Here is an 18,732-nt window from a genome sequence, read left to right on the forward strand (position 1 = left end):
CCTGTTTAGTGCATCTAGCTCTTTGAGTTTTAAGGTGGCTCTGATACTGTGAAGGAGTGTCTTCAAAGGGAAGAGGCACTATTCTATAGATTTCCTCACAGGTACCTTGCTTTTTTAATTCTCACAAGCAAATAGCTCAAATACATAGAATCTGGGTGAAAAGGATTGGAAAATCCTTTCAGGATGCACTGCACCACACTCATTACTGCCATTTTTATATCCTATGCAGTTAATATGAGCAATTTGACGATTTCAGCTAGTGCATTGTTTGTAGAAAACAAATATGTTGCTATAATTCTTTACGTTCAGCTGAAATGGTTCATTTTTGTATTGCCTTATACAGATTAAAGGAACAAAGGGACAAGTAACCAGAGCAGAGATTCTTCAGTCTGGCCTTCGGGAACTCCTAAATGCCCTTTTCTCTAATCCTGTGGATGGTAACTTAATCTGTGCGGTGAAACTCCTGAAGGTAGGAAAAATTATAAATGTCTTGCTACATTTCTTTGCATCTTCAGAACATATATTGTAACTAGTCTTATAGCCCGTTAAATTAACGGGTGCTAGAATATATGTGTGTGTGTGTGTCTGTCTATTTCTTTCTTTCTTTCTCTCTCTCTCTCTCCTTAGACTGTTTCTGTAATTCTGTCTTTCTTTTTCCTCGGCTGTCCAGCACCACCCCTTGGCTGCTCCCCCTGTCCATTCTCCCTTCCTTTTACCTCCCCTGTGTCCACCAGCACCCCTTCACTGCTCCCCTTATCCAGCAGCAGCCCTTCCCCCTGGCCAGCAGCACCTCTTTCCTGCTCCCCCTGTCTAGCAGTAGGCCTCCCTTCCTTTTTCTTCCCCCCCATGTCCATCAGCACCTCTTCCCCTGTCCAAAAGCACCTCTTTTCTGCTCCCCCTGATGGCAATTTATAACAGCCAGGGCCCTGACCATCCGCTTTCCCTCCCCCTTCCCAGCTGGAAATCACCTTTTGAGGCGAAGGGGTGTATTTAGGTGTAGCCAAAGGGTCATTCCATGTCAAGTGATCAGATTCTTGGAAAGTGCCCTGCATGACCATCACGGATTTTGATGAAACTTCATATGCAGAGTCCAACATGTCTCAAACGAACTTTGGTAAAGTTTTAGTTTCGCCTGTGGAATATTTGTGGAGATATAGCCATTTGTTTGACCCCATACCACAATGAAATACAGTACGACAATGACATTCTGACAACTTTGAGACACAATATCTCCCGAGCTGTGTTTCCAAAAAAACTGAAACTTAGCTACCCTGCACAACTTTTTGAGCTCTGTTCATTGCTACCAATAACAATTTTTGCCGAGCACTGATTGAATGCCTGAATTACAGTAAATTTGGCCGAAAAAATTAGTGCTCCAAAAAAAGTCAAAGTTTGACATTACTTAGCTCCCACAATAATTGAATAATAAATGCAAAATTTGGCACATAATGTCTCAGTACAATGTTGTTTTCAAAAGTACAATTTCAACCTCCAAGCTCTTTCCATTAGTTTACAAATTAAGTGTAAAGTTGCTAATTTGTGTAAAAAGGCCAAAAATAGGGTATTTTCAGCCTGCTTTTACAGAAAAATACCTTTTAGAAACTCTTTCAAATCAGTCTCATTAGAAAGAGCATATTTCAAACCCCCTAGAAAAGTGGACTTCATTTTTCAACGCAGGTTAACAATGGCTGAAAAAGGGGGACAAAGTTGGGAGACATTGCCACGGCAACAACCTCTATTTCAACATAGTTCTGTCATTTTTAAAGTTACAGTTTTGTATTGACGTAATATTACTACTACTCTATTGCGTTGGTCCATGGTGACATTGTCACTGCCAGTTCAAGAGTTTGAACTGGCAACCCCATCGCCATAGGGGTCACGCCCGATAGCTGTGCAATACCAGCCACGGGTGGGCCACTTCGTCCAGGTTCCCAAGCCTCGCATTTGGTTTCTTTGTCAAGGTTCCAAAGCCTTTTGTTGGTATCTTTCTGGTTCCAAAGCCAATGATTAGGGTGTCTTATCCTAGGTTCCCAAGCCTAAATTGGGTATCTTTTATGGTTCCCAAGCCGAAGTGAAGTCCACTTTGATTTTAACTGCCAGCAATCTTTATAACATTCTGTTAAATTTTTGAGCCACTTTCTTCAATGCAGTTTCTGGAAATTGATATTGGCGGCCGGATGATGTAACTGAAGGGGCACAAAGCATGCAGATGAGGTGTTGCTCTGGAACCCAACAAACGTCTTGCCTTTCTGGCCAGTAAAACGAATGAGCTGGACCGTGAGGATGCATAAATTTTATCAATACATCATTTTGTTCAATTGAGACTTCAACAACGTTGCCTATCCACCATTGATTATCGTAAGTACAGGCAACCTAGCAACCAGGAAAGATTTCGGACACTTTCAAATTTGGAATGGCAGTATCAGAAATTTTGGCAACAAAATTTATTGTGTCATTTGAAACTTTGCTGACATGAACCGAGTTTGAGTCGACTGGTACAAATTGGTGGTGCTCTCTGGTACCGGCTACTGTGCTGCTTTCATGCCATCTTTCTTCTTGAAACTTTTTGCTTTCTTCAATTTCTTCTTTTGGAACATAAATGTATTTAACTCCGTGTATATTTTGGTCACAAAAGTTAAATAGATCCTTTGGCGTCAATATTTGATCCGTTGATGGTCTTTGGAGGCTAGCCCGGGCAGCCAGTCGTTTAGTTGTTCCACCAACTCCATCGCAGGGTGATTTTCCGTGGCTAGTTCCAAAAAAATTCCATTCAGCCTCAATGTTGAAATCATTTCTGTGATTGCACAAATTCACAAAGTTCTTGTAGTTTTTATATTGTGCAGCTGAGCCGTCACTGAAGTAGTATATTTTTGTAATGTTTGTTTGAGTTACCAAAAATTCGATCAACTTTTGAATAAACACGTGTACAGATATCGTATCATGTTGCATATGATCAGAAATAATGCAACAGTTTATAACTTGCAATGTACCCACTTCATTGAGGTAATATGCAACAAAAGGATGTACCGTAGCTTGTGAATTTTCCCAGTGATAGCCTTGGGTGGCATCCTGTACAACAAATGAGTAATTTTCAGCGAAATCCATCAAAACAATCATTTCCGTTTCTTTTAATCGTCTTCGTAAAAATCTTGAACTCTTTTGGAAGGGACTTGCCAATTTTTGTATCAGGTATAGAACAAATGCCTTTCTCTTTCTTTACTTTTTGGGCTGTTCTGACCATGTGCTCAGAAACGCCAAACTTCATTGCTGTTTCCTTTATTGACCAACTTTTTGGGGCCATCGTCAATAATTGAACTTTCATTGACCTGTTGGATATTGCAATTTTCGTTTTCATTTCTTCAATGAGGTCAGTGTAATCTTCACATAACTTGCATTCTACAGACTGACAAGACGGCCCAACTTCTTCAGCTGAAACTCCAGCAGCAGATGTAATCTTCTTGGCTATCACATTCTGCACACGTTCAATTTTTCGTATCACATAGCCGGCTTTATCTCTACTAGCTAACCTTTGAATTTTCAATGGAGAGGTTCCTAAAGCAGTCAAGCTTTGATCAACTGCATCGGAGATGCTGATATCAAAATCGTCTGAAGATGAAGATGCTGCAGTAGCTTCACTCATTGAAACGTATTGGGCTTTGCACCTACTGCAAAGTTTCTGACCTGGCTTTTATTTTTGCCACTTTTCTAAAATCATTAGACATGGCAAGATCGACTTTTAACAATCCACTTTGAACAATGTGATTTTTCTTTTCAAATGGATTACAACACGATGTTTGCTTTAATTCGTATTTGTCGAGATACTTTGCTTTGTGGTGGAGGCAGATTTGGTCTTTATCCATCAGTTCAACTTCAGAGCGCCGAGTGATAAGCAATTTTTCATCGGTTGACAAATTATTTAAAAAAATGAGCCCACATATTTTAGAATAAAATGTGCCGTCATGACACTTTGACAACAATTTTTGCCCAATGGCACAGTCTGGCAGAAAAGGATTATTATTAGTCGATTCGTTGGCATCCATTTTAAACTGAATTAATAATAATGTGGATCTGAAAAAGAAAACAAGTTGTAATTTGTGATCTGCATGCAACAAAATTATCACCTCAATTTCTAGTTAGGAATAATCATTAATTAAGAACACTATAATTGTACCCAAAGCTTGAGTAAAAATAAACAGGGAAAAACAGTGTGAAAAGTGACATAATTGTAAGTTGAAACGTAGGCTGTTGCCATGGTGACATCTCCCAACTTTGTCCCCCTTTTTCGGGCATTGTTAACCTGCGTTGAAAAATGAAGCCCACTTTTCTAGGGGGTTTGAAATATGCTCTTTCTAATGAGACTGATTTGAAAGAGTTTCTGAAAGGTATTTTTCTGTAAAAGCAGGCTGAAAATACCCTATTTTTGGCCTTTTTACACAAATTAGCAACTTTACACTTAATTTGTAAACTAATGGAAAGAGCTTGGAGGTTGAAATTGTACTTTTGAAAACAACGTTGTACTGAGACATTATGCGCCAAATTTCGCATTTATTACTCAATTATTGTGGGAGCTAAGTAATGTCAAACTTTGACTTTTTTTTGGAGCACTAATTTTTTCGGCCAAGTTTACTGTAATTCAGCCATTCACTCAGTGCTCGAGAAAAATTATTATTGGTAGCACTGAATAGAGCTCCAAAAGTTGTGCAGGGTAGCTAAGTTTCAGTTTTTTTGGAAACATAGCTCGTGAGATATTGTGTCTCAAAGTTATCAGAATGTCACTGTCGTACTGTATGTCATTGCAGTATGGGGGTCAAACAAATGGCTATATCTCCACGAATATTCCACAGGCGAAACTAAAACTTTACCAAAGTTTGTTTGATACATGTGGGACTTTGTGCATAAAGTTTTATCAAAATCCGTGATGGTCATGCAGGGAGCCCTTGATCACTTGACATGGAATAACCCCAAAGAAGAAGCTTGGAAGTGAACCAAGGGGGGAGGGATTTGAAGTACAGGGGGGCAAGAGGAAGAGGTGAGAGGGAATGGATTTTGTGAGTGTCTAATATGTTTGGCAATCTGTGTGAGGAAGTATGTCATTTAAATTGTCTGGCTCTTTTATTATTTTACGGATTTGAAGCCTCCATTCGGGCTTACCGCCGGCAGCTCTTTTCCCTTCCCACGCCTGAGGGCGGCCGCACGGAGTGAACAGCTAGGCCCCGACCATCCGTTTCCCCTCACCCTGTGGAAATCACCTTCAGAGGCAAAGGGGCAGATTTGAACCCTCCGTTCGCCGCTTCCTCTCCCTCCCCAGCCTCACTCGCTCCTACATCCGTGCTGTGGAATAGAGGAGCCGAGGCGGAAAGAAAAAGCCCGCGGCGAGATGGCGATCCAGGGCGTCCGGGTAATGGTGTATGCCACATGTGGCTCAGGATGAAAAAGTTCATTTTTTAGTGCAAAGTCGACGCCGCGTCTCCTCTCTCAATCCCCGCCTGGTGCGTTTCGAGAGAGGAACCGCGGCGGCTGTTTTGAGCTAGAATTTCTGTGACATAGTAGGGTCTAGGGCAGATTAAAAAAAGGAGTGAATCCTACAGATCCGCAAGTTCCATTAAACTTAACTTCCCTTAGCTTTCCAGATGTCCTATTTGCCGGCTCCAGATGAAAAAGTTCATGCCTGGTGCGGTTTGAGAGAGGAGCCGCCGCGGCTGGTAAGCGCGAATGCGCACTCTTGTGGCCACATCCCGACAGATCAGATCTCAGGGAACACGGCTTAAGAGTGCGCATGCGCGCTTAGCATTTTATTATTATAGATACTTGTTCTGGTTCGTCCCTTCCAGATTCTGTACGAAAGGGTGTCCAATCCACTCCTGCTATCCGGGTCTTGCAGAAATCTAACATTTTTCTCACCATGTGCTCCTCCTACTACTGAGAGAGAAACAGAGCCACCTACAGTTTCAATTTCTGAAAACGATCCATTCAGAAGTCTTTTGATCTGCTCTGCTTCTTTTTCTTATTTTTTGTAATTTCAGGTTCATTTTTGGTGGCTTGGATTCCATGAGAGCCCTTGTGGTGGTCTTATACCAAAGGAAAGGAAACAGTTCCACAGAGCCAAACTGTTGCTTCACAGAGAAACTTTGGTGGACCTATGGAGCCAGCCGCTGTGTGCCACCTTTTTCGGGCTCGGGGTCTATCTTCGGGCTTGTCTTCTGACCTTGTCAGATGTTTAAGTGCAGGCTGGATGCGTCCTTGGTAATAGCCCCTTGGGGTTTCAGGGTGCAGCTGCATTTCCCACCCCCAGTTGTGTGGAGAGGTTCCGAGGGAACTGAGGTTTCAGTCGGGGTCCATCTGACTGGCAATCTGAAGATCTTGAAGCTTTTGGAGCTTTTCTGAGGCAGAAGATCCTTTTTCTCCATTCAGCTTTAGTGAAAAGTGCTGACAGGTAAGGTACTAAAGTGAGTACACCTCCATTATTTCCTATGGGAGCATTGGGGGTGGTCTGTAAAACATTTTTTAAGGGTTTCAATTTTGCTTAAAATCAGTTGGGATGAACTCAGCCCCTAATCTGTTGAAAATACATGTTTGGATTTTTCCGGATTGCTGACGCAAAAATGTCCCTGTACCGTGTGCCACAGCGCACTGGAGGAGGGAACAGGAGCTTTGGGCTTCGCCTCCTCTGGTCCTTGAGGACTGGGGAGCTAGCATGGATCTAGGAAGAAAATCCCACATGATGGCTGTTTTGGATGATAGCGGGAAGCGCCTGTGCAGCGAGTCAGGGAATTCCTTCAGAGTAGTGTCAACAATTCAGTGAGATCCATCCACTGCCCCAGGGTGTGCATTTTCTCTGGACAGCTCTTGTGGAGAGCATATTCCACAGACCCAGCTCATTTGACACGGAAGGTGGGCACGTCTCCTTCTTTAAGACAGGTATCTTCATGGCTTCTATGGACCCAGATTGCCTTAGCTTGCACACAGATGTCTCCTGACACTGATTCCATCCAGGATACATAGAAACATAGAAGATGACGGCAGAAAAGGGCTGTAGCCCATCTAGTCTGCCCACTCTAACAACCCCACCCCCTTGAATTTACCCCCCTAGAGATACCACGTGTGTATCCCCTCTACATTTTATTACCTCCCTAGAGATCCCACATGTGTATCCCATTTCCTTTTAAAATCCGGCACGCTGCTGGCCTGAATCACCTGAAGCGGAAGTTCATTTCAACGATCGACCACTCTTTCGGTGAAGAAGAACTTCCTGGTGTCACCATGAAATTTCCCACCCCTGATTTTCAGCGGATGCCCTTTTGTGGCCGAGGGACCTTTAAAAAAGAAGATATCATCCTCCACCTCAATACGGCCGGTGATATATTTAAACGTCTCTATCATGTCTCCTCTCTCTCTCTACGTTCTTCGAGTGAGTATAGCTGCAATTTATTCAGCCTTCCCTCATACGGGAGGTCTTTGAGTCCCGAGACCATCCTGGTGGCCATTCTCTGAACCGACTCAACTCTCAGTACATCTTTTTGGTAATGTGGCCTCCAGAATTGTACACAATATTCTAGATGAGGCCTCACCATGGATCTGTACAACGGCATAATAACTTCGCGCTTCCGGCTGATAAAGCTTCTTCGGATACAATCCATCATTTGTCTTGCCTTTGAAGAAGCCTTCTCCACTTGATTGGCAGTCTTCATGTCTTCGCTAATGATCACCCCCAAATCACGTTCCGTCTTGGTCCTAACTAAGGTTTCACCATTAAGTGTATAAGTTTTGCATGGATTCCTGCTGCCGAGGTGCATGACCTTACATTTTCTAGCATTAAAGTTTAGCTGCCAAGTTGAGGACCAGTAGGTCCTGCGTCATACTATCTGGTAAAGTGTTCTCACTTACAATGTTGCATAGTTTGGCGTCATCGGCAAATAATGTGATTTTACCCTGAAGCCCCTGAGTCAGATCTCCCACAAATATGTTGAAGAGGATCGGGCCCAAGACCGAGCCCTGCGGCACTCCACTGATTACCTCTGACATTTTGGAAGGGGCACCATTCACCACCACTCTCTGAAGTCTACCGTTTAGCCAATCACTGACCCATGTAGTTAATGTCTCTCCCAGTCCCATTGATTTCATCTTGTTCAATAGTCTGCGGTGCGGGACGCTATCAAAAGCTTTACTAAAGTCCAAGTAAACGACGTCTAGGGACTCACCCACATCCAGTTTCCTTGTTATCCAGTCAAAGAAACTAATTAGATTGGATTGGCAGGACCTGCCCTTGGTAAATCCATGTTGGCGGGGATCTCTTAGATTCTTCTCGTCCAGGATCGTATCTAATTTATGCTTAATTAGTGTTTCCATGAGTTTACTCACTATGGATGTGAGACTCACCGGTCTGTAATTCTCAGCCTCCATCCTGCAGCCCTTTTTGTGGAGTGGGATTACATTGGCTGTTTTCCAGTCCAAGGGGACTCTTCCCACCCTCAAGGAAAGATTGAAGAGCACAGACAATGGCTCCGCCAGGACATCACACAGCTCTCTAAGCACCCTGGGGTGTAGATTGTCCGGTCCCATGGCTTTGTTCACTTTGAGTCTTGATAGTTCGCAGTAGACACTGCTGGGTGTAATCTCGAAATTCCAGAACGGGTCTTCTGAGCTTTGCCTTGTGGATCGGACCCTGGCGCCTCGCAGGTAAAGACTGAGCAGAAGTATTCGTTTAGTAGTTTGGCTTTCTCGGAATCTGATTCTGCATAAGTCCCGTCTGCTTTCCTAAGGCGTACTATCCCATTTGTGTTTCTTTTCCTATCACTGATGTACCTGAAGAAGGATTTATCCCCTTTCTTAATGTCCTTTGCTAGATTCTCTTCTATTCGAAGCTTGGCCTCTCTGACTGCCGTTTTAACAGCTTTGGACCTGGCCAGATAGTCTTCTTTGACTGCTCCTCTTCCTGATTGTTTGTAGGAAACAAATGCTTTTTTCTTTTTCTTAACGAGGTCCGAGATTTCTGTAGTGAACCACTGGGGTCTGTTATTCCTCCGTCGTTTGCTTACTGTTTTTATATAGCGATTTGTTGCTTCATATAGGGTAGATTTCAGGTTTGCCCACATAGCCTCTACATTATTGCAGTGCCCGACGGACGAAGTCTCCCATGCGTTTGAAGTCAGTGCCCCAAAAATTAAGGACCATTGTTGTTGTGGTCGATCTGGTGAAACCCTTCCGAAGGTTGAACCAAACCATGTTATGGTTGCTGGAGGCCAGCGTATCACCCACTGAAACTTCCGATACGCTGTCTCCGTTGGTGAGTACCAGGTCTAGTAACGCCTGGTCCCTAGTGGGCTCCAATACCAATTGTTTGAGCCGTGCACCCTTTATGGAGGTTAACAACCTTCTGCTGCCGCTAGTTTGTGCGGTAAGTGCATTCCAATCTGCATCGGGCATATTAAAGTCCCCTACCAGTACTGTGTCCCCACGCAAGGATGATGCTTTTACTCTCTGCAGAAAATCAAAAAGCAAAAGACTGTGGAGACAGATGTTCCTGATGCAGACTTTATTGTTCTGATAAGATAATCCACAAGTAAACAATGAAGGTAATCCGCCACTTTGTACAAAGAAGAGGACCCAACACGGTCCAAAATGTCTTCCTCAGAGATCCTATGTATGTATATTTGAATTTGAAAAATAATATTACATTACATATATATATGTTAGTGAGTTAAAAGTGCTTGATAAGCTTCTGATATGGTGCAATTATGATGTATATGATTACTGCCTTGATGTATGTGATGTAAAAGAATGTGAAAGAGTGATGAAGAACATCAGGGTGATGGTGAGAGTGGATATCAATAATTGTTATGGTTGTGTTCAAAGTGTCAAGTAATTGTGACTGATAGAAATCACAGAGGCCTGAGACAGATTAAATTGAAGTGGTAGTACATACCCAATAAGGTCTCTTCAAAGGAATAGTGGATAAAATGACCTTGGTTGATTTTGTTACCCTCTGCAAGTCATTTCAGAGGGATATCTCTGAGAGTCCGAATCTGGGTGAAGACCCTTCCATCTGCAGGCTCTTCAAGTCTGTATCTGTCCCATCATTTCCTCACGGATGCCAAGACAGAGCTAAAATTGGACTTTTTCAGTCATGAACCACTGTAATGCTCTGATCTCCCTTTTTCCAGTGTATCTGGAGCTCATGTGCCTGGTTAAGGAACAATGGAATGCCTCCGAAAGTGTGATGCTTAACAGTTCGCAGAGTGGACATTTTGTTGTGGCTTCATCGGGTGTTAGGGCAGTCTCCTTTGCAACACATGCATGTCACACAAGATTGAGCTGGGTGCCCTCTGCAGAGGAGGATGTCTGTTCCCAGCTGGTGATGGACGGCGTGGATTATGAGGTGGATACCCTCTTATGTTCTCATACGAGCTCCCAGTAAAGTCTCAGCTTATGCAGTGTCAGTTCGCTGGACTCTTTAGATCCGTCATGTGACATGTAATTCTGCCTCTAAAGCCAATCGGATAAGACTCCCCTTTAAGGGTCAACTGCTGTTGTTAAAGGTCTGGATGACCTCATGGCCAGGGTGGCAGGTCACTGTCCTAAGTCTCTCCTTGAACACAAGTCTTGGCGTACTTCGGGAGGGAGTCATGCTTTGCGTCCCTCCCACAGATTTCATGAGGGTTCCTCAGGCTCTTCAATCCCAGAGATATTCTCAAGGATACCAACCCTGTTACCACTCAAGTCCCAGACGTCCCCAAGTATCAGGGTCTCATCTCAGCGCGGTACCTAAATAGTCACAATGATGCCAGAAGTCCAGCAGTGCTGCCTCAGATCAGAGGCAGGCTGTCTCAATTTTGACAGAGTGGACACGGATATCCTTGGACCAATTGGAGCTGGACTTTATTTGGGAGGTGCACAAGATAGACTTCTTTTGCCTCCCTCCAGATTTGTTTCTGGATTCTCCAGTTGGATGCCTAGAGGAGGAGTCCAAGGTCTTCCCTACTCTGTAGTATCTCTTGGACATTCAAGCAGTAGATACTGTTCTGGGGAAAAAATACTTCATTGTAGTAAAGAAAGACTCAGAGGACTGGAGATCCATTCTGGATCTAAAGCCGTTCAATGCCTTCCTGTGGATTCTGCCTTTCCAAATGAAAACTCTGAATCTGGTCATCACTGCTGTCACCCAGGAGAGTTTCTAGCGTTGGTGGACCTCACAGAAGCTGATCTTCATATTTCAATTTACCTGGACCATCACAGGTATCTGAGGTTATCCCAGGACAAGCAAGCAGGTATTCTCACTAATGAGTGACGTGATCCAACGGAGCCCCGATGCCGTCTCTTCTTTGAAGAAAACTCGAAGTTTCGAGTTGCCAGCACCGCGCATGCGTGAGTGCCTTCCCGCCCGATGCACCGGGCGTGTCTCCTCAGTTCTTACTTTTCTGCGGAGCCGAGAAGTCCATCTTCGACTCTCTACACAAAGTCCATTTGCTTGTGCCTTCTAAGTCCACGGATTTGATTTTAATTGATCGTAATCGCTGATTTTCATCGTGTTTTATTGTTTTTTAAAAAAAAATTTCTTCGTACCGTTCGACCGGGCAGGCCCCATGGCCGCAGCCCCGCGGCTTCGATCTTGCGGCATAGCTTTTCTGGCCTATGTCCTGGCCTATCACCGGTTTTAAAAAGTGTGCCAAGTGCTAGCGCGCAATTTCGCTAACGGACCCTCATCGACACTGTATTCAGTGTCTCGGGCCTGAACATCTCCCGAAATCGTGCCGGTCTTGCTCCACACTCACCGCATGTGCTTTCAAGCTCCGTTGCGTCCTGTGGGAATCGCTCTTCTGGCCAGGAACTCAGAAGTCAAGCGCTTCTTCAGATGAAGAGCAGAACCAGGAAGCTTGGACCTAGACACCTTGGTTCAGCCCTGGCCAGCTCACAAGCTCTTTTACGTGTTCCCTCTGTGGCATCTGATTGGTCGGGTCATCCTCAGGATTGCATTGTATCCAGGTTTGGTGATCTTATTATTTCTGGACTGGCCTTACTGTCCATGGGATGCGGATCTGGTCCATCTTCAACGAGACAGGGAGCTCAAGCTCCCTCTTTAGCACAACCTATTCGGTCAGGGCCCGGTTCCCATAGAGGTGATTAAGTTTGCAGACGATACAAAGTTATTCAGAGTAGTGAAGACCCAGGGGGGATTGCAAAGATCTACAAAATCAAATAATCAAGCTTGAGAAATGGGCAGCGACATGGCAAATGAGGTTCAATAAGTACCAGTAAGTTGGACTTCTTGTTTATTTGACCGACCTTACCAAGAATACCATCCGTAAATATTGTGTGCTTAATCCAGGGGGTATTTTTGATGTGCCCCCATACTGTTAGTGCAGGCTGTCTTCTTGTTACATTATTGCATTTTTTCATTGTTTATTCTGTTCCAAGAAATATTTGGCTGTTTATTGTGATGTGAATTGATATGAGCAGATTAGACTTGTTTCTCATGGGGTTTCCCCATACCCCTCCATCTTCTCTGTACTCTATAGGAATGGCTGTCTACTTTGTCACTGACTGGAAGTTGGAGGGCAGTCTAGAGGTAAGAGAGGAGAAGCAAAACTATGCAAATGAAGCTTCCTACAAGAGATTTCGTGAGATGGGATTGACTACCCATTTGTTTAAGAATAGATTGTGGGTTTACAAGAAGGAAGATTAACAAAGGTAAGAACCTAATCTTTTCTTAGGGGGTGTTTTTTTTTAAATTCTTTTCAACCCAATGGAAGTTGGAAATTATATAGAAGGTGTCAAGAAATGTCTGTCCTGGGGCAAAATAATTCTTCAAAAAATAAGATAGAATTGAATGAAACATATGAAGGAAAAAAACAATAAAAAGATACTGAGTTAAAAAAATAGGCTATACCGGCACTTCCCCCCCCCCCTTTTTTTTGTTTTGTTGCCTTATTTGTTGGGGGGAGGGCTTTTCTTTTGTGACTGCCAGGGGTCATCAGAGCACGGGCCTTTGGCATTCTGGAGTTTAGTTTCTTGGCTTCCGTTTGCTTCCTGGGACATGGGGGGGGGGGATTTTGTACGGGTGGTTTTTGCTGCTTGGGTGGAGTTTGGGGGGCGGGGGGTTACTACTCTTGTTTCACCATAACAACGCAAAACCTTTTGTATCGTTGGAAGCTCTTTTTTTTGACATTGTTGTCTTTGTTATTTGTTGTTGTTTGGTATTCATATTAATAAAAAAAAAGATTTGAAAAAAAAAAAATAGGCTATATCAAACTAGGAGTTCAGAGGATACTTCTCCATAAAAGACGATATGGCCTAGTGCATTTCTGGTGGAGAAGCTCTTCCAGCTTCTACAGCATAGAAGCTTAACAGTGAAACATAGCAGTTACATAGCAAGTTAGGGAATGTTTCCCATCATACTGCCTCTCCCCTTTTCTCTACTGCCTTGACCCTCCAAAACTGTTTCTCTCAAACCGAAACTGCTCCCACTCTCAAAATTACCTTCAAGTAACCATCTCACCATTCCTCAAACTGTTCCAACCCACAATTTTACCCTCTGCAATGACCTCCTTCTGCAAAAAAATTGCCCCATCCCTCAAAACTACCCTTACAACTGCTTCACTACTCTGCTAACTGCCACAATACCAACACAGACAGATGTGAGCATACATGCACACTCATACACAGAGGTTGGAAAAAATTCTATGAGCCATGGTGTGCATGCTTTCCCCACTTGTTTTATTAATTTATTTTTTATTGTAATTCAAAATACATTTATTTATTTTAGAACAGCATTGAGGTTATCCAGAACTCTACTTCAAATGTATTTCTTTCCACAGACTTAGTGCTTCCTTCTTTTTTACAAGCCTGGTGGCTTTGTCCTTCCATTCTCCTTGACCTCACTTTGTGTCCTACCTTTGCAGTTGACAGGGTCTGTGTTGGAAGATGCCTGGAAAGAAAAAGGCAAGGCAGATATGGAAGAAATAATCCAGAGGATGGAGAATGTTGTCCTAGATGCAAGCTGCAGCAGGTGGGATGTAATTCCTGAGATTGTCTCAGATTCTCAAGCTGTAAACCGCATAGACTAAATAAGGTTATGCGATACACAAATAATAATGTAATGTTCTGCATCTAAAACTTAATGCTATCCTTTTCTCAATTATTTTGATTCTATCAGCATCTTCAGGTATCCTCATATTCTTTTATGTCCCCTCCGGATTCTGTACACAAAGTGTTTTATCTCAACTGGCAAACCGGGTCTTACAAAAAACCACATACTTTTTTCTTCTGCTCCTTCCACTTGGCTGAGGGATACAGAGCCCCCTGCAGTTTTCCTTTCTGCAGGGGAACCATGCAGAAGTACTTCTGATCTGCTCTGCTTCTTTTTCTTATTTTTGCGCTTAAGTTCATCTTTTTCTGGATGGCTTTGATGCCTTGAGATCCCTCTGGAGGGGTTCTCAGCCTAGGAAAATGACCAGTATCTGTGGAGCCAGGGCAAGCATCAAGTAGACCTGTGGAGCCAGCCTGCTGAGTGCTGCCTTCAGAGCTCGGGGTCCATCCCCCTGGGAACCTGCTTACCTTCTGACCCTGTCAGAGGTTTAAGTGCATGATGTATGCGACCTGAGTAAGAGCCCATGGGGTATCGATGTGCAAACTGCGTTTTTCCGCCCCCAGTCGTATGACGATGTCCTGAAGGGGTGGAGGTTTCGGTTGGGGTCTATACAACTGGCAGTCTGAAGGTCCTGAAGATTGGACTGTTCAAAGAAAATTTGAGACAGAAATTACCTTCACTTCAGCTGCACAAAGAGCTGACAGGTAGGCACTTTGGAGACTATGAGTACATCCCCATTGCTTCCTATTGGAGAATCGGTGGGAGGGGGGTCTAGAAATAGTTATTTTTTAGCACTTTCTGGGGTAGGGTTCATGTCTCCCACCTCCAAAACCCCTAAATTGCTATTTTTTTGTGTTTCTATGTCGTCTCCATGAGCCATTTTTGGCACAAATTTTCTGGCAGTAGCCATCATAGATTTTTATTGATCTTTTTTTCAACCTCATAAATCGTTAGGGATGGACTCCTCCACCTCTATTCAGTTGAGTTCATGTGTGGGTTGTGCCGGTTTCCAGCGGAGTAGTGTTTGTGTGCTGTGGCACGCAAGGGGAGGGGGGGCGGATGTTTTCGGACTTACCTCCTCTAAGGCTGGGGAGCCTGTGTGGGTCTGGAAAATGAGCAGGAAATTCCGCCCAGTGCCAAGTTTTGCAGGCAAAGCAAAACACGGGCATACCAAGTCTGGGGACTCACAGGCCTCGTTTTGGGCCCATAGGAAGCTGATGTCAGTACCAGTTTGTGGCTTTTCTCCAGATTTTTGTTCAACTTAAGGAGAGCATTTCTTAATGGACCCTGCTCATGTGGCGCAGTCTATGAATGCGGCACAGGCTTCTAAGCCGATGTCTTCCTTTGCAGGGCTTACTGCTTAGGTCCCCAGCACCACTGTCACTACAGACCCAGACTACCTTAGCTGGCACACTGATGCTATGCTGGATGCTGTTTCTACCCTGGATTATGCTTATACCCTTTGCAGCATAGTTAGCCAAGATGTCTTGGAAAGCCCTGATGTGTGTGATGACCCCTCTATTCACTGGCTGTTTAAATCATCCTCTGTTCCTCATTTAATAGCGAATGCCGTTGAGGAACTGAAGTTGGAGGTTCAGCTTTCCATGTTTCAATGTACCGTCATGAGCTGTTCTAATGCTCTGACATCCTTTTTTCTGGTATATCCAGATCTCATGGCTCTGGCTACTGAACAGTGGGAGGCTTGAGGGAGTACCTTCAGATTAATTTTATCCTATGGCACCGGAATTTCAGCAGCTATTTGAACAGCTAAAGGTGGATTCGGCAGTGGCTCAGGTCACCAAGCACACTGCCCTCTCTGGTGAAGGAGGAGTGATGCTGAATGATTCTCAGGACCACTGGGTGGATATAGTCTAGAAGCTTTTTGAAGCGGCCTCTTTGGGTATTAAAGCTGCAGCAGCTGCCTCACTTGCAGCTCATGTCTGTCACACAAGACTATGCTGGGATCCTTCGGTGGAAGGAGACACCTGCCCCCAGCTGGTGCTCAAGGGGGTGGATTAGGTGGCAGATGCCTTATATGACCGTATCAAGGTTCTAAGCAAAGTCTCAGCTTACGCTGTATTGGCTTGCAGAATGCTCTGGAGTTGCCACTGGTCTGGAGATTCGACCTCTAAGGTGACTCTAAGCTAGAGAGTTGCTTGGGGACAGAAATCCTGCCTGTCCCCACCAGTTTCCCACCCGTCTCCGCCAGAACCTCCTCTGTCCCCGCGAGAAATCTCCTCCATCCCTGCCCAACCACGCGAGGAATCCCCTCCGTCCTTGCCCATCCCTGCAAGGAATCTCCTCTGTCCCCGCCTGTCCCCCCATAAAAGTTACCTTTCCCCATAAAAAGCAGCAATTACTTCTGACAGTTTTGATATATATATATATATATATTTTTTTTTAAGTCTTAGTTAATTTAAACTAATAATAAAATATAATTTATGTAAATTAGTTTTTTATTAAACCAGCATGAAAACACACAAAATACAGTAATCGTAGATTTTTTTAACCACAATACAACTGCAATCCCCTATCCCCCCAACCCCCCCCCCCCCCCCCCACCCCTCCTGGGCAGCAGCAGCGGTAAACAGTCCAAAAGAATAGCATAGTTGACATGGGAGCAATAGACAGGTCAAATATCCCAAAGTTGTCGTTGAACATAAGAAGTAAAGGTCAAACTAAAAGAATACCAACATTGACGAAATAACCGACCTGCTTTAGCAGTCATGTCCACAATGTCTTTTCGTTCCAGTAACATTTGTTGTAACATTAATGCTCTCCACTGCTGAATAGAAGGAGGCTGAGGCGAGAGCCACTGCAAAAGAACACATTTCCTGCCCAGTAACACAGTTTTTCTAAGAAAGATCGCACAATCTGGTCGAGGCAGGTGGAAACGAATCTGTAGAGTGAAGAGGAAACTTGGATGCATCCTCCAGGAACAACCCCAAAGCCGAGCCACAGTAGACACCAGTTGTAACCAGAAGGCAGACACCAAGGGGCAAGTCCAGAACATGTGTCCAAAATATGCCATAGGTTGCGCGCATTTTCCACAGCCATGTCCTGTACTGATCCCCATTACATGAGCTCTCTTGGGTGGATAGAAGGCTCGCAGTAGAAACTTGTAATTTCGCTCCCTCTCCACTGATGACAATATAGAAGCATTCCCCAGGCGAATGCCTTTACGGATCATATCATCGGAGATAGGCACCTGAAGATCAGCCGACCATTTCTGGGCCAAGGTAAGAAAGTCCAGTTCACCAGAAAGCTCCTGCAAGAACATATGATAGAATTTCAACGGTATGGGTTCTTGAGCTGTAAGACAAAGAGCTTCCTGTAGTCTGTTTTGAACATCCTCGCTCAACACCACCGAAGTCAAGGTCCGCAAGTAATGCTGAAGTTGTCGGTAAGCAAACCAATCCGCAGGGGAAAGATGAAACTGTGTCTGTAGTTCAGCAAAGGGAACAGGAAGACCCTTGGGAAGCACCACTTGTGACACGTATTGAAGACCCACAGTGGTCCAACGCCGGAAAGTTGCAGAATCCAAGCCAGGTAGGAAATCTCCATTACCAGCAATGGGGAGATAAGGCGTTCCATAGGGGGGGGGATCTTCCACATCTTGCACAGCAGTTTCCAGGCCTTACGCATTACAGGTAAGAAGGGGTGCAATTGTAACATAGAGAGCATGTAAGAGATAGCTAAAATGGTAAGGTTGAAAATGAAAACATTCAATCTCAGGTAAAGAAAAACATTTAGTATTACAAAACCAGTCATGGATATGCCGCAGCTGACAGGCAAGGTTAAATCTAGAAACACTCAGAAGACCCAACCCCCCCTGAGTACGTGGTAACATCAACTTAAATAATGAGATCCTAGCCCGTTTCCCCTGCCACAGGTATGCAGAAAGATGTGAGTTGTGTTGGGATAAGTGTGTGGGTGTTAACATAATAGGAAGCATTTGTAATATATAAAGCCATTGTGGTAGTATCATCATATTATAGAGAGCAATTCGGCCAGAAAGGGACAGGGGAAATTTCCGCCAATTAGAAAGGCGGTCGCTGTACGACGGAGTAAGGGCAAAACATTAGCAGAATAAAGCCTGTCCAAATTCTGAGGGATAACCACCCCTAAATATATCAATTGGGAAGGGGCCCACTGTAAAGGAAACTCTCCCTGCCAGGTCTGACGCACCTCATACGAGGTCGGCAGCGCCAAGGATTTCTGCTTATTGAGAACTAAACCTGAGTAAAGGTGAAACTCATCCAGGAGGTCCAAAGCTCGGGACAGCGAACGATGGGGGTTACCCAAAGTAAGTAAAAGATCGTCTGCAAATGCCAACACCCGCAACTGGGAAGAACCTTCTGGCAACCCCACGATCTCATCATCTCTCTGAAGTGTTCGTAGCAAAGGATCCAAGTACAAAAGAAAAAGGAGGGGGGACAATGGACATCCCTGTCGCGTCCCCCTGCCCACAGGAAAAGCAAGGGATCTCACCCCATTAACCAATACTGAGGCAGTGGGTCCCGAGTAAAGTGTACAGATCAATGCCAAGTAGCTATCAGGAAGCCCTATATGCTGTAATACCTGGAACAAATAATGCCAATGAACCTTGTCAAAGGCTTTTGCCGCATCTAACCCAACTAATAAACCGG

At 44.3% G+C, this 18,732-nt stretch overlaps 1 protein-coding gene across 4 annotated transcripts in view; it reads left to right on the forward strand.

The window, feature by feature from the left end:
• The window catches only part of PAIP1 (poly(A) binding protein interacting protein 1), a 190,961-nt gene that overhangs the window by 126,218 nt on the left and 46,011 nt on the right, over positions 1–18,732 (forward strand). For all 4 annotated transcript variants that reach the window (XM_033931761.1, XM_033931742.1, XM_033931751.1 and 1 more), the window contains exons 6-7: positions 344–469; positions 13,896–14,002. In XM_033931761.1, coding sequence (XP_033787652.1) covers positions 344–469; positions 13,896–14,002 — 233 coding nt within the window. The remainder of the gene's footprint in view (positions 1–343; positions 470–13,895; positions 14,003–18,732) is intronic.

The sequence above is a fragment of the Geotrypetes seraphini genome, chromosome 1 (assembly GCF_902459505.1).
Source record: "Geotrypetes seraphini chromosome 1, aGeoSer1.1, whole genome shotgun sequence".
Classification (NCBI taxonomy): Eukaryota; Metazoa; Chordata; class Amphibia; order Gymnophiona; family Dermophiidae; genus Geotrypetes; species Geotrypetes seraphini.